Source organism: Poecilia reticulata, linkage group LG23 (genome assembly GCF_000633615.1).
Source record: "Poecilia reticulata strain Guanapo linkage group LG23, Guppy_female_1.0+MT, whole genome shotgun sequence".
In the NCBI taxonomy this organism is placed as follows: Eukaryota; Metazoa; Chordata; class Actinopteri; order Cyprinodontiformes; family Poeciliidae; genus Poecilia; species Poecilia reticulata.
In genome coordinates, this window is record NC_024353.1 from 3,950,366 (window position 1) to 3,967,437 (window position 17,072).

Here is a 17,072-nt window from a genome sequence, read left to right on the forward strand (position 1 = left end):
TATATATATATATATATAAATAAACAAAATACTTAAGGGTTATTAAATAACAAGGGGAGATTTTAAACAAATGGGACTGGATGATGTGTCCTTACTGGCATGATACATTTGCGTATGAATTACGTCATTATCAGTCATTGTCACAATAAAAAAAGGAAACTTGGAAGAATTTGTACCACCAAGATATAACCTCTATTTCATAGAAGTATCCTACTTCAAAGTGTTTCAAATGTAAAGCGGTTTGAAATGGAGAAAGAGGAAAAAGACAACATTGACATGCCTCTTCACACACTCCAAAGAAGAAACAAGAAAGGACAGAAGTGGATGGAGGGGAAAAACAAGGGAGGGAAAACAAACACAGGAAAATTGGAATTAAGTGTGACAGAAAGTCAGGCTGAAGCTATGGGAGAAGCAACGCAAAGTCACAGGCAATACAGCCAGCAGAACGGGATTGAGGGGAAAGTTTAAAAGGAAAAGACATGCATTGTATAAGAAAAAGAAATAAAGCATGCAACGTGAAATAAGAGTATTTTTTAATAAGAACAAGATTAAGGAAGTTTAAGAAATGAGACAGATGGCCAAACGTGTTGCATGGGTTGTAACAGTCTTGGCACAAATGTCAGGATTCAGGGACTGCAATCAAGTCCAAAAGAGACCGGTGAAATAACCTGATTCCTCTAAAAGGTCTGGGTGAAAACTCTTAATGTGACGCCCTTTTTAGCATTTTAATCTGGCTAAAAACTTGACAGTTCCTAGGAGCACTGTACTTCATATAAGCTCGGCAGATATGCAGTTTCACCAGGCACACCAGGTAATTCACCAACTAATTGCTTCTGCTGCTAGTCTCATGGAACTGTGCGTCTTAAAGATCTACTCGATGGGATCTCTATCTCCATAAACAAAATTGTTAATCCAATTTTGTTTTGAATTGTATACCAAGAGGCCAACATCAGCCAAGTTGTCTGCAGTAGACCTCTAATCTTTAGTACACTGTCTGGAGAGACAGAGGTCAGACAGGCCACAATTTTACACTCATCTTTCTTAGATATCAATAGAAATCCTTTCAGAGAGAAAAGTTGTATTACACTCATGTTGAGCCACAATATCTTCTTAAAACAAAAGGAAGGGAGAGACCACACTCAAAAAGAAGAGACATCAACATTACAACAGACAAACAAGCGGCAGTGCTGTTAGTTTTCCCTTTGATGCTAATCAACAATTAAATTAATGAACTGTCCTTCAGCAATCTCCTCCTTCATTATTTCACACTTTTCTTAATAGCCAAAATGTGCAGCTGATGAGTCAGATAAAATGTAACGAGCAAATCTCTAGTACAACATCCCAGCTTTTCCGCCCGGGATCGCAGTGCGATCGCGTTTCCCTCTCCAGGTGCAACACGACACCAGCAACTAATTGTCCCTCATCCCTAGGCAGTTATTGGGATGCTTGGCGGGACTGACGTTGCAATCGATGGGACTGTGACCATGGCAACAGGCTGTCGGACTTTAATTGGATATTTCTGGCACTCTGAGCCGGATTGATCGAGACTGGGAACGTCCCAAGACCCTAATTTAGTCTGCCTGATCTGGTTAACCTCATGAGCAGTGAAAGGTTGTGCAGATCAATTTAGCCTCCTGCCATTTCTAAGTGTACATACACAGAACCAAAAGTCACAATAATGATGCCTTGTATCTGGCAAGTCTGCTCAGTGCATGAACTCTTTAAAAATTACTTCCTCAACTTATTGGGGGGGCAGTAGGTAAAATGGTAGCAGTCTCCAAGATTTGATTACAGGTATATTTTGTGTAGCAGAGTTTGAATAAATTGATTAAATTAGGGAAATATTGTCAATGAATCTGCCTGCAAGTTAATTTTAGTGGTAGCATTAAATTAGATTAATCATATTTGTAATGGCATATTTAAGTTTAACCTTCAGGTAAACTGTTTAAGACATGCCCTTCACTTATTTAAAAAAAAACAAAAACAAAGAAAAAAGTCATTAAATGGAATAACGTGTTTTGTGAAATTTATACGAGCACAAAACCTGATGCAACCTCACAAATCATCTGCTGAGGAAAAAAAAAAAGAAACATTCAATAATTATTCCTGTTGGAAAAAGTTTGGCCTTTTTCTCGAGCTGCGTTCAGTGAAATATCGTCCAAAACTACCCATGTGGTCTGGGATAGGCAAAAGGAAAGATGCAACAATAATAAACATTTACTGGAATTAGAAACAAACCCTCCGTGATAACAACGACAAGACAGAGCAGCACAAACTGTTGCATTATGCAAAGATTTTTAAGTGGCAACTTAAAGTAATCTATCTGCACGGTATCTAATTATGTTGGATCGGCAAATGGCTTGAAGCAGTGGAAGAGTTCCAGAGCCTGTTCTCATTTGTAACGAACAGAAAACAGATTTTGTCTGCTACAGAGATACTTGACAGCACAAACAATTGAAAGCACAACGTCCAACAACAGATCCAAAGACTCGAGAGCCTGGCTCTCTCAATGTTATAGGTTTGCAAAAAAAAAAAAAAAAAGAAATCTTACCCTTAGGGCTTCGGAGCGATTCGCTAGCAGTTTCTCTATGTTTCCTGCAGCTGTTGCCACCAGCTTTCTCGCGTTGTTGGATTCCACGCTGAAGTGGGTTTTGTGTTTATGATATATCTAAGACAATCACAAGAGAGAGAAATGCCTGGGTGAGAGATAACGTTGTGTCAAGTGAAGACATAAAAATAGAAATAAAAAGCCAGGATCTTGGTAGATCATGTATTTTTCCTTCACTTAATTCAAAAAGCACAATTCTGATTAAGCTTTTTCCTTTGATTAATGTCGATCGCCAAAGCCCAGTAAAAATCTACCTTACTGCAGATAAAATTGTACTGTCAAGCCAAAGCAAACTATTTACTAGAATGTAGAATATGTCCCTGCAAAAAGAATACGACATAAAAATGCCAAACATCCAATTATTTAGCAGCCGGAAGGCATTCTACTGTCCTGCATTCAAATCACAGAGCTGAGGCATATGCGAGCATTCGTCTTCATGCTCCTTGCATGCAGTTAATTTAGTCATTCCACGAACATAATCATGTTTGCTGTTGATTTTTGTGACGCTTCAAAGTTGACTGATTTTATCCTCGGAGGCATCTATCTTTGTGGATTAAAAAAAAATAAAATGTTGTGTGAATTCTGTCACATAGGAGTTTGGATGCAATTTTAGCCAACACTTGAACGCTTTTGTTCTTGATCTCATCTGTGTGTATATTGTGCAAGCTGAAAGGAAATGATGTCACCCCAGATATAATGAAGAGTTGCTATAAATAGTCTGTTGATGCTTTTCCGACAGAATGGGTCAAGCAACGAGGGTTAATGAGAGGATAAAACCCAAGTAACAAACCGCACACAATAATTAACTTCAGCTGAAGAAATCTTATTTCTTGCAATCTATGCTGACATCACTTAGTTCTTTGCAAAAGTTTTCATACCCCTTTCATTGTTTTTATTTTTCATTGCCGTACACCTACAATGTGAAGATCATATTCCTCTTTGGAAAACAGCTCAAACTCAGTGAGGTAAGACAGAGCACCTTAAGTTTTCAAAGATTTGCTACAGATGCTTTCTGGGATTTAGGTAAAGACTTTGAAAGACAAAACATTAACATGTTTTGATCTAAAAAAAAAAAAAAGTCTTTAACAGCTATACTCTCAAGACTTTTAGATGTGCTCCTTCCCAACACACCTTACATCAAACAAACGGCTAATTATGAGGCTCTGGATGAGCCGCTGAAGAGGGAATTCAGCCATTCGATTCAGGTGTGTCCAACAGGTGTCCTGTCAAATTCTCCTACCCAAGCTGTGGATCACTACAAGTCTTCTGACTCGCCCACTTTTCAGACATTAATTTGCAACGTTATCATAAAATACGTATCCATTTTGCTTCCGCGTCACAAATGACTCCCTGCTTTTGTGTTGGGCCGTCAGATAAAATCCACATTTGATTTTTGCGTTGTAACAAAACAAAGTGAAAAAGTTTAAGGATACCTTTCAATGAAAAAAAAAGAAATTTAGCAAACGATCAGAGTTGGGTTAGAACCTGAGCCGCAGATGTGATGGTGTTCATCATTCACCATGCAACCAATTTGCTATAGCATAGCAATGTCAAAGAAAATAAAGCCTCTTACCTTTATTAGGTCATCCAACCCGCTGGCTTTGTCTGTTAATGTGATCAAGTCTTTTTGAATCTGGAACACCCAATCTTTTATGCTGCAAGTAGAAAACAGAGCAAAAAAAAACTGTTTGTCTCATTCAGCTGGAAAACCACCTACATTACCACATTATCAAGTAAACCAACTCGCTAAAATATCTATACAGACTCGGCGAAGGGAAGCGTGAAATATTAATGTTTAGTCAAGTGTGTTCTGTAAGTTGCTCTAGTTCCCATGTGTATTAAAGCAAGGGCTTTCATGGTTTTGAAAAGATGTCATGGCCTCTGGGTTAACATGCTGGCTAATGTATTTTCCCCATCATGAACAAAAAAACAAAACAAAACAAAAAAACATGTATCAAATAATTTTTTTTTGGACGGGTGGATGTGAGGTGTTGCGTAACTTCACAATCTAGAGAACAATCAGAACATACTGATAAGCTCTGAGGCGAGCGTGATCCATCTTTACCCTTGCTATATTTGACTTGCTGGTTGACTTACAAGTCAACCAGCAGCATTATGTGACCTTGGTATGAAGCCAGCTTCAATTAACATGTATAAACAGTTAAGAGAACATCTAAACAGCTGTAGATCATTTTTCTCCACTGTGACTTTCAGCACAGCAGCTCCTTATAGAGTAATCGACATCCAGTTCAGTTTTGGTTATGCATGTTTGTGTACAAGCGTGTGCAGGATCAGCGCTTTCAAAACAATGACGAGTCTCTCTGCTTGTTTGGAGCAGTTCTCAACTGACCACGGTACCCTTTCCCCCCCGTTTCCATGTCTGGGCCCTATTGCATGAGTTGTGGCAAATTTAAAACAGGTCTTCTTATGGCTTTCGACAATAGCTTTTCTCTGGAAGCAAAGTTTGTTGTAGCTACAATTACCAGTATATATTAAAAATATGCATTATGAGGAAGTTTAATATTGTTTTACTCCCTTTAGAAAATTTAATTATGCCAGATTCATTACGTAGATCATTTTTTCTTTTCTTTGTTTCTCGGGATTTTGATGATTGCAACTGGCAGATAACAAAAAACCCCAAATTGAATGTGTCAGAGGTCTTGGAGGTCAACAGCGGCGTCTGGGTAAGTCTGCAGTTGTGACACACTTTTAATTTTTGGATAATGAATTGAACACTGTGAAATAATCAAATCCTTTCTGGTTTGCTCTGAAAGGTGCTTTCAGATCTCTTCTCAATTCAAAAAATATTTGATGCAAGTTTGTTTTCTGATGTGAAATACTTCCAGTGTGCAGCTAAACAGGTTGGTATTTATATCTTCATGTAATTTGTCAGGATGGTTCCCAAGTTTCTCAATGCTTGAAATAGATTAACCAGCTCCTGCTCAGTATTTTTGTTTTAACAAGCTAGTGATTAGGATCTTATAAAAAAAACTGACAAACATTTCTCTGCAGAAACAGTCTTGGCAGGTAATCAGATACTCATACAATGCATAAATCAGTCACCTGTTTTCTGGCTAATCTTTGTGAGTCTTCCAGTTAAAAATTGTCTTCTTCCCCAGCATTTTAAATCATTTTTTGTCAATGAAACTAACATTTTTGAGATGTGACCACTGTTCATGTTATCAGACCAAAAAGGTAAAAAAAAAAAAAAAAAGAAAAAAGTACAGTGCAATATGACCAGAGGAAATATGTGGCATAGCAGCCACACACATTATATTTAGCCTGCCAAGAGACAGCTGCAAGTGGCAGAGGGCAAATATAGAATGAACCCAACGTCAGCACATTCCCCTTTTCAAACTTCTGCACCCAACTTTTCACTGAGTGGGGCGCACAGCCAGGGGTTTACAAAAAAAATGTATAAGCAACTTAACATATTTCCAATCAAATAAGATTCTAGGTCTATATTTTGGAGTTTATTTTCATTGTAATGTGTTGGTTAGGGTTGCAACTGATTATTTACCATGTTTGATATTCACTTGTCGACTTAATTAAAAATTATTTTAAAATCCTTACCACATTCAAGTGTAAGTTTTTACTCATACCTACTTCTCTAGGTCGATTAACTGACCTGCATTAAAAATTCCAGCTCAATGACCAGCTTCCATAGCCATTTCCATGACAACAATGGAAGCTGCAGCCTTACTGGAAAGTGAACCTACACTCAAATCTTAAGTCATATTTCTAAATGCATTTAGCCCCATCTGTCTTCCCATAATTTTTGTCCCTAGTTTCCCTGTAACAGTTGAACAAAAGCCTTTCTACTGCATGGTGCCGCCATGTTGCCCCGTGTCCATCGTGATGCTAACCACTAATGTTCTCCAACAACCTCCGAGGCTTTATCACAGATCAGCTGGACTTACACCGAGGGTGCACACCGATGGACGATTCAGGTGACTTCTGAAGGCACCTGAATCGTCCATCGATTCATTCCTGGATTCCAGGAATGTTTGGAATCCAGGAATCCAAACATTCCTGGATTCTATACAGGAATGTTCAGTAGAGTTGTGAAAAATAAACACATCGCACCTTTTCAGATTCAAATTTGTAAAACATTCTGAAAACCATGCATCTTTTGCCTTATATTTAAAAAAAGACAAAAAATGAAAAGATTCAATGATGTTTGGAGCAGTTACTTCTTAAAAACAGACATAATTCTTCTTATGAATTTTCTACAAATTTGTTAGAGTAGTTAGTTGTGTTATAAGGAATACAGAAAGGTAAAATCTTGGCCTGGAGGCTTCTTAAAGTTAAGTAGTTTTCAAAGAAAGCCCAAAAATACTTTTCAAGAAAGAAGTAAGCATTAACAAATATTTGGAGAAGTTAGTATGTAAAGTTTGGATAGTATGACTTTATTTGCCTTTTCTAAGCCCCTTTGGGCATTCTACCTTAATCTTTTGGGAAATAAGAGCCGGGGTGAGGGATGAGTAAGGACGAGCAACAGAAGGAAACAACCATAATGGCAACTGAGCTATGCAGAGTGACTCGTCTGCAGCGGCTACAGACCTCAGGGCTGGAAATGAGAGAAACCATGTGAAAATCAGCCAAGTGTTAGCCCCACTGGCACTGTAAGCCTCTGTTCTCTCACACTTGTCTCACTGAGTCATTAATATCACCCACTTATGAAGCGGGCATTTTTTTTTTTTCCTGTGACAGTTTGAGCCCCTTTTTCTGCTCAACTTCTTCATTTGGAGGTAGGAATGTACCAAGAAATTTGCCAATTACTAGAATCTGCCAATTATGATCATGACAACCAGGTGACGGACTAGGAAGAAAAAGTGGCCCGGCTTGGATTTTCTCAGCAATAATAAGCAATTGTCTGCGATTGCTTTTAAACACTGATAGTAGTGATGATTTTTTTGGAGCAGCCACTGCTTAAGGCTATTATACCACAGAGCTAGAACCATAGCACTGTGCATCTGTGCTGGATGTAAGACACAAACAGGGAGATCTAATTTATGTGTCTCTAGTAGGGATGGAGGAGGCTTTTCCCCTTTCTTGGCTGTTGAGTTTTTAATAAGCACAGCAGAGGCCGTTTGTTTTTGTAGCCCAGGCTTTGTGGGACGAGTTTTGTCGGCTGGTGCTGTAGCTCTTGTTCATGTGTTTACAGGTCCCACTCCGCTGCCGCTCAGTGAGTTGATCTATGAAGAGCTTGGATGTAGCAGAAAAGATGTATAGAAGGCTGAGTGTGACAGCTTCTCCATGGGCTGAACCACCAGCCAACTAACCAATTGGCTAACCGGGAAAATCCCCGGTAGTCCCGTGTGCCTGCCTGTCTGCCCCCTGATGGCGACCAAGCTAACCTGTCAAAAAGCCAAATCTATATCAGCGTTTCCCCTCCCATTATCCAAGGAAAAAGCCCTTCCAGCAGGACCACCTGGCCCCCCAAGAAGATCACGTTTTGGGAAATAGTGGAACAAATTCCCACATAAGGTTTTGTGAAAACATGGAGACGGATGACTGAAACTATCTCACTGCTGTGCTTGAAAAATAAGACGTCACAATTTTATCAGAGACCAAGAGGCTCACGCCATTTTTTGCCTGATAATTTTTAAAAAAGGTTTTTACCTTATAGATATAATTCTTTAAAGTATTTTGGTTGATTTCCTGTTTATTCTAATAGCAAAAGCAGAAATCTATTAAGCTCAGAGCTCCATAAAAATAATCTAATGATGATCACTGGTGGAAATGTCTATTGTAGCCACTATCAGAAACCTTTCAGGGTTATTTACGCAACCTCCTGATCCAAAATATAGAAAAAGTAATACCTAGTATCAAATTGTACAAAAGGCAGTGCAGAGAGTCGGGATCTTCTGTGTGGTTGTGGTTAAATGGGTCACATGTTGCCTAAAGTATTAGACCAGTGGGTTAAGCATTTGTTTGCTTAACTGCAGCTTTTCATATTAATTATTTTCTTTAAAGTTGATGGCTGTTATATTTTATTCATATCAACGTTTTTTCTTTTCTCCCCGCCACATTGTGCCCACTGCTGCTGCCATCTTTCATTGGCACCAAGTGTTCATTTTTAATTGCTTTAAACCAACTTTCTCCAAATAAGCTTTTATTAACATAAATGTTGTGTTTTAATTGCAACGCCAAACTGCACAGCATTTTTGTGGTCTCACATTTCTTGGAGGCCACATGCAAGTTGATACCGCAACTCAGAAGAAAAGGTTTTGGAACAACAACAAAAATAAATAAAATCCAATGCTTTAGTTTCATCAAGTTTAAATTTAACTAATTAAAAACAAATGTTAAGCATAACTGTTAAAAATGAATGCTCACTGTTATCACCATTACATGATTTCCTGCGGTGTGCTAAAATGAGTCGCAGCACTGTCGGGCTTAGATCTGATTCTGCAATAAGACATACACACACACACACATCTGAAATACTGCTGCTTATTGTCCACAAAAGTTACGTTTGACAGCAGATATCATCTCAAGCTGATTAGCTTCAGAGAGCCAGGGACACACTTGGCTTGAGTTTGGACAAACAGGAAGAGAGATGTGAATGCTCAAATTCAATATCAAACGTCATTATGTTCTTTCCACATTCTCGACGTGTACAATAATGTGTCGAGTTAAATGCCATGAAATTAAATGACACGCTGGCCAAGAAAACATAATAAAACAAACAATTCAGTCTCAGATGAGAGCTCCTTCTCACTAATTAAACTCTCTAAAATAAAAATATCGTCTCTTACTACAGGTTTAACCCTTTTATTCCCACATACAATAGCTGATAAAGATGTACGTAGGGGCAGCTTAAAATAAAAAAAATAATCCCTCCACTTCACTATAATGACTGTTACACCAGCTGTTCTATGTATGTAAGTCAGTAACTAGAGTGTTAATGTGGTTTTAAGAAATATTAGGGGGTTGTCCATGGGACAGAGGTAACCATGGCAGGTGGTGGTGCCAATATGAAATATGTAAATATGCATAGAAGGTCAAAAATACACAAGCCAAAGCTATATAGATGTGGGAAAGTAGGAGAGAGTTGTATTCATTTTTTAAGACTACATGTGGTTATAAAAATAAAACTGTACAATTTTGAGGTCGACTGTCAATGCACTGGGTTGGCTTTGCTGTTGGAAAGGATTATGAACTGCCACAAGTTAATGGTAACGTTCTTGAGTCGTTTTAGGAAAGACATCTCCTTAGAACTGATTTTGAATAGAGATGCAAAAAGTAACTGGGTGGGAATGTGATGACTTTTGGCTGCATCACTTAATAAAATGAAAACACAAGTGCATTATACTAGTTGAAAAAGCTCACTGGCTACTTTTAAATAAACACACACATCAAATTACAAAGCTACAGGAACCCAAAATTAAACAACCTTCGCTTCCCCAGCTTCTTAATATTTGACTTTGAATCTAATCTACATTAGTTCTTCTTGTGAAGATGAAGTCATCACAAAATAATCCCCTAAAGCAAAACCCCTTAAGACATGCTTCACAGCTCTGGGATTGAAATATTATCATCATTGTAATTTGGGGTCAAAAAAGGCTGAAATGATCTTGAGCAGCGACACCCACAGAGAAGGAAATGTTTGAGGATGTGGGCAGGAATGTAATTGAACCACTAGGGTATAGCAAGTAAGAGCTCTGACTGAGAAGCGATGCGGCAGATAAGTTGTGGGCTTGACAGGGTTCTGAAAAGGACAAACATCCACTTTGTTTCCTTATTTCAGTCCTTTTAGAAGGACTAAAAAGGACTGAAGTCTAAAGAGGACTCAACGTCATATGTATTTTATAGGAGTTTCCACCTAAACCTTACAGGCCAGGAAAGAGCAGTATTATGTAGAGGAGCAACTAAAAATGCCCACAGAGTCAGCAACACAAAGTTGCCTGGGAACATTTTTTTATATAGTTTAGGAAGCAACAAACTGGAACATCAAATCCTCCCATGGCTTTGGCCTTGTACAAGAAACAGACAATGACCTTAAAATTGAAGTGTTTGGTTAAAAGTCAACACAAATAGTCAGGAGCCTGGCCTTTTAGAGCCCTGTGGCTGAGAACAGAATCTTCAAAACAAAGAACCGATGTAGAGCCTATAACACGGGGTGACAAGAGTATTTACTAAAAACTAAGACATGAAATTGGTAATACGTCCAGACTGGTTAAAAAAAAAAAAAAGTATACCAGTTCTCTAATTATGCCTCATATTTCAGAAATGTTTCTTAAATGTAAGAAACAGGAACAAGATATTGATCTGATGTTAGTCAAAGCCTAATGAGTCGAATTCTACGCCTAGATTTTTTCGAACATTGGATTTAGTTACTGGATAAAAAGAAGCAACTGTCTGCTCTTCCACAGTCGCTTCACTATCCATCAGTTGAAGAGGTCTAGTTCTTTTGCAGTTGTGATATATTAGAGGGGTTGTTTTCATTTTATATAATATTCTGCCTTCTGCCGGTAAATCTGTTTGAAAGTTTTCTTTGTTCCATTTCTGCAACGTGATTATATGACCGCATTAATTGTGACTCCAAGACATAGAAACATTCTTGTTCCTCCTCCTTCTGGGCACATTTATAACCACAGATCCCAAACCTGAAGCCAAGTCCTCTTGATTAAAAAAAATAATAATAACATGTTGGTGTATGTTGGACAGAAGGTTTTCCTCATAATCTTCAGAAAATCTCACTTTGCTTCCGGTTACAATCAAACCTGTGCACATTTTTTTTACATTAACAAGTCCTTAATGTGTTGACAATTGATAACTTATCCAGATTATTTTTGTTCAATCCATCATACATCACCTGTTTTCTGCAAGGTTCAAACAAACACTACTGATATTTCCCCTTTTACTGAGGTCAATAAAGACGTGACTGCAGGCTTTGTAAGCGTCTCCTTGCACCATTATTTTCTATGGCAAACACTGATGTCTCTGCCTCTAATGTTCATTTTCCTCTTAGCAAACCAGCCAGAACGTTTTATTGCAACTCCCCGTCCTTAAGCGGAAAAGCAGTGTTTCAGTGAAGCCTTGACAACAGTAATCGCAGAGCTTGATAAAGCACTTACGTCGGCCGTACAACCGCTGTAAAATGAGCTGAGTCAAAATTTTATGAGACCACTTGCACAGTGATGAGGAGGGTTTGTATGTGTGGTTCACAGCAAGGGCAAACGCGCACAAACGGTAGCATGTTTAAGGGGGGCAATATTTATCCATTTTTACAATTTTCTTGTGTTGATATATAATTTTTAAGTGCAACTACATATATCAGTGTTTCGTGAGTTTTCCCATTACTGAGGCTCATTACGAAATGAAACACTCAAGTTCTAATTCATCACCATTTATACCAAAGTGAAACAAACAAAAAACCTATGTATGTTGTACTCTTCCATGCAGAAAACTGAGTTCTGTGATTCACAACCAAATAGCAAGCATCGACTTTGTTCTTGACTCACCCTTTGTAGTTGAGCAGAAAAGGTTTACATGTAGTGCATCTGGAAACTACTCAGTGCTTCACTTTTCCCACTATTTTTTTTTTTTTTAATATTGCAGCCTTATTCCAAAAAATTGTATTAAAATTAATTTCTTTCCTCAAAATTCTACACACAAATACCCTGTTATGACAATGTGGAAATTTGCTTTAGTGTTTCGCAAATTTATTAAAAAACTGAAAACCAAGCGGTCACATTTCCAAAAGTGTTCACGGCCTTTGCTCAATTCTTTGCTGATCCACCTTTGGAAGTCACGATATTTCGCTTTCATAAGTGAACCCAGCAGCAGGCTGGGTTTGTTTTTTAATATGCGACAGTCAGAGTACCCAAAGGATGCCAAACATCATGAGGGCAATATGTTTCTCAATAAATGTAATTGTATTCTTGTTTGCTTGCAAACATTCTTTGACAAAAACAATACATTTGTGGGATGGGTTTGTGACTAGAAGGCAAGGCCAGATTTTCTGACGATAATGAGAAAAACCTTCTGTCCGACATAAACATGCACAAGCCTGTTATTTTAAATATTTTAAATAAGATGGCCTGTTTTCAGGCGTGGGATTTGTAGGGAAGAATGTGTCCAGAAGGAGGAGGAATGAGAATCTGTCCATGTCTTGGAGTCATGATTACCATGATCATGTAATCGTGTTGCAGAAATGACTGGAAAAGCAGGAAACAACCCCTCGCAAACCATAAATAAGGACAGAGATCAGCAATTTACTGAGTCGAAATTTCCACCGCAATCTCAGAGTGTGAAATAACAATTGCAAAATACTGCTAAGGTGTGGTACACGGGAGGAATTATTTCAAACTGTAAGATATTTAAGCTCTACGTATTACTTATACATTAGGCCAGTTGGACAGGCTAACTGGCCTAAATCGCCTGCAATAAATGGTAGTTAATGAGAAATCAGTTCACAGAGAGAGTGGCAGGGAAGCCAAAGGTTTTAATGATTTGCAAAAAGAAAACAATGTTAAAATACATTAAATAGGCCTAAAACGAAAATGTTTTTACCAGTTTATTATTCACACCACGTAAGTAAACGCTTATTGAAACTGGCCTTTATGAAATGATTAACTGCTAACTGTATCCAAATCATTTATTTTCCATTGCCCACCCCTCAGACTGTCTCTTGCCTCTTCTTCATGGCTTCTGCTCTGATGACTAAACCTCATCATCCCTGTCACCTTCACACTTCCTGAGCAAACTTGCTACTCATCCATCCATACATCAAAACTACCCTTCAGCTTTACAGCAGACAGACAATCTGACGGATGTGTAAGTATAGACAGTTCAGGCCCATCCCATGCAGCCCCCTGGCCAATATGTCCAATTAGCATCAGTCTACTCGCCTACCCAGGCGGACTCCTGTCAGTGTTGCACTGAGGACCAGCTACAGAGTGTCCAGTGAGGTCACAACACTGGCCATAACAGTTCTCGCATCTCAACGCAACTCCGTTAAGCGGCTCAAAACAAGTCAAACATTATTATAGAACCACCTTTTCTATGCTTCTTCAAGAAACAGATGTTCTGTGGTTTCTCACCAGAGGTGATTTCTGCATCTAGAAATCTCGTCATTTGGTACTATGACTACTTAACTTTTTACATTTACAGTCCGATTTGTTTTCTTAAACTTCCATATTGCAAGTCTATCAGGTTCTACTCCAGCCTTGTACATACTCCATTTGTTGCAACATTACCTACTTTTTAAAACAGGAACTGCAAAATGCAATGATCCTGCAAGAATATGACCACATCATAAACATTGTGGGCCATAAACATTGTGGGATATTTTCTGGCATTACCATATTGAATATTAACACGCAACTGACATTTTTGTTCTTAAAAATTGATAATTCTGCTTTTTTTGAGGGGAGGGGGGTTGTTTTATTTTTTTAAATTTTAATCTATTGCAAGAATTGATTGGGTAACCATAGCGAGGCTAAAATAGAGCAGGAAGCTGGGCAAGTTTATTCACAAAATAAAGTTGGTGATGAGGTAGCCCTACAGTAGAACACTGGTACAGCTAAATTAATGTGTCACACCAAGGAACAACAAACAGAAGCTACATGAATTTTAAAGTGCTCCTTTAGTGTAATTAACAAAACTTGCTTTCTTTCTGTTAGGGATACAAATGTCCAATAGAAATTTGAAAGAGAAGAATCTATAGAGACAATCCCTGACATAATTCCCCACTGGATGCAACATACAACTTCTGCTTTTTAGTTTGAGCTCAGTGATTTTTTTTGTTGTTAAACTGCTATTCAGTGATGGCAAAAAGAAACAATGTTTTGGAATCATTTAAAGTTTCCTAACAAAAAAAGTCACATACAAAGTCTTCCTATTTTCATTTATTTCCCATTTTGATGTTTATTTTGAAATTCCTTGCATCATCTTCACCGTACATGAATGGCTAAGTACATCATGTTGCTGCAATACGATTCAGGGTCAAGCTCTGGTAGTTAAACGCTTCCGTAAAAATATTTAGCCAGTTTATCACATCTAGCTTTTGCAAATTCAGCAACTGGAAGGACGGGAGTGACTGGCCTCGACAGGCCATTTGTCAGTCACAGATCATATATCATGTTAATGTCTAAAAATATACAGAACATTTTCAGTCATATTTTCCAATCCAACTTCCAGACACAGGCAGCCCACTCCACTGACTCTGTGCTGCATCTAATGGAGTCAGCTGCTGTACGGGTTTAGCGCTCAATTATACCAACATCTTTCTCTGTAACGTAACTGTGATAAAAAGCTTACAAGTTAACTTAAAACACACTCACAGTACTAGTCTCGGCAAGCATCTGCTTCCATACAAACAGCTGCTAGCTATTCCCAAGGTTGCCTGGGCAACAGTGTAATGGAAAATTCTTGGGAATTTCCATGTGGCAAAAGATTGTTAACGCAATAAAGCTGCACTAGAGTTGCTCCCCGTGATTTCTTGTTTACAGACATGCCAGTCTCTTCAGAAACTTGGGACGGGAAACTTAATCTGGATTCTATGTAAAGGCAGAGTTGACAAAATTTACAAAATCTCTGCAAAGTCTTCTGCCACTCTGCACTCCACGGTCATTTTAGCTTTGACCTAATATTTGAGCAAGACCTTCGGCTTCTTTTTTTCCTTATAAGAGTGGGGCCTTTCTAAATTTAGAAAGAATGGGGCAAAAAGGAAGTGAAGGAAGACAGAATAATAAAAATCAAAGTCTAAAAGATACTGCATAAGCAAACGAGCTGAAATACAAAAGCTTGCAAATCACAGCTAAAACAACCCAAGACCAGAGCTTTTCATCTGTTGCTTGTTACAGTTAAAATAATCCGCCCCAAACCTCACTCTGCAACCGCTGCCATTTTCAAAGATGACACGGAAAATGAAGGAAAATTATTTCCTACAACTTTCTTTTCTTGGGTATTTTACTAGATGAGACATTGTCTCTGGGAAGATGCAGAAATATTCAACAGCCCGAGATGTTATTTAATCAAGACGACCTGCCTGAGGCATTTTGACTAGAATCAAAGTGAATATGTATAAATAGCAAAAAAAAAAAAAAAACTACCAATGTGTTGGACCGTGTGACTGTAGCCAGCATGATTTTCCAGAGACGCAGGCACATTTTCTGGTTCAAATCTTCTTGCATAGCAGTTACATAAAGCAAATACAAAGTATTAATAAGTTTTCTTTGTTGCAAGCCAATTGTAAAATGTTGACTCATAATCACTCTGTGGTTGCTGCATGGCAGATTAAAGGCACAATTATATGCATAATTGAGAGTTTCCGTTTGTTGCGTCACTTTATAGTGGATTTAACGATGGGACTACTAACAACAGTGTTAACATCAAGTGTCTGGGATCCAGAGGAAATTACTGCAGGTTAACATTTGTGTCACTCAGGCAAAAGTAAGTTTAATACAAACATAAATGACACATACATAAGCCGGGCAGAAAGAGGGAACATTAACCGATGAAAAAGATAGTAAGAAGAAGAGGTCAAAAAGAGAAGACAGACACAATCCAATCTCTCCATCTTTGTCCTTAGCGTTCTACGTTCTTAGTGATTTCTTCCTTGAGCAATCAGGATGAAGGTTGTGAATCTAAACGTGACAATCCAAAGGCAAACCCAACTCGCCCCCCGCTCTGAAAAAAGGCAAACTGCAGCACAACTAAACTATAAATATGGTCTCGTATAACAATGCCTTTGTTTATACTCTGAATGCTGTCTCCTGAGCTGACCTTTCCCCGTTTAAAGCAATCACTTGCATCTGGTTGTGCAGCTCCCTGTGTGGACATCATGTACACAGCCCACAGATCAATCCACTTAGTGCCCATAAAATATAGGGAGTGGGTAGGCGACTCAAAGTGTGACATCATCGCTCCCAGCCATTAGGCTAAGTGCCATCATCGCTCATGGCTCACCACCTCTTTGAGACCAGACTTGGGCTGCATTCAAGAGCAATCCTGTTTTGCCCAGGCTCCCTTGAGCCATCAGAATTGTTGTCAACCTGTTGACTAGCGGTGAAGTGTAGCATGAAGAGTGAACAGAGCTTTCATTCGGGAACAACTTTCCTCTTGCCGTGCGCTGCAAATATTGAATTAGCACCAGAGATATCCAGGTCAGAAGTCAAATTTAGACAAGGGCAAGCGACGCCTCGCCTCCTCCCGTAATACCTCCGCCTCATGCTATGAGTTCATAACACAAATTTACATCCTGCAGAGCAAATTACATCATTTCACCTCATGACTGGGAGCGAACCTGTGCGATCTGAAGCAATGAATATAACAAACTGCACACCTCAGCAACCCGACAAGGATCTGCTTATAAACATTTGGTTAGGATTATGTCACCGGAAGACGTATAAAACCATAAAGCAAGGTCAAAATTGAAAGAGTTTAAGTAACAGCTGCACATTTCTAAAATTAGATTCCATCAAAAGGTTATGGGGAGTTTATATATATA

At 38.5% G+C, this 17,072-nt stretch overlaps 1 protein-coding gene across 6 annotated transcripts in view; it reads right to left on the bottom strand.

The window, feature by feature from the left end:
• cacna2d1a (calcium channel, voltage-dependent, alpha 2/delta subunit 1a) overlaps positions 1–17,072 on the bottom strand; it is an 84,440-nt gene that overhangs the window by 65,228 nt on the left and 2,140 nt on the right. For all 6 annotated transcript variants that reach the window (XM_017302724.1, XM_017302723.1, XM_017302722.1 and 3 more), the window contains exons 2-3: positions 4,182–4,263; positions 2,552–2,668 (exon numbers count right to left, since the gene is read on the bottom strand). In XM_017302724.1, coding sequence (XP_017158213.1) covers positions 2,552–2,668; positions 4,182–4,263 — 199 coding nt within the window. The remainder of the gene's footprint in view (positions 1–2,551; positions 2,669–4,181; positions 4,264–17,072) is intronic.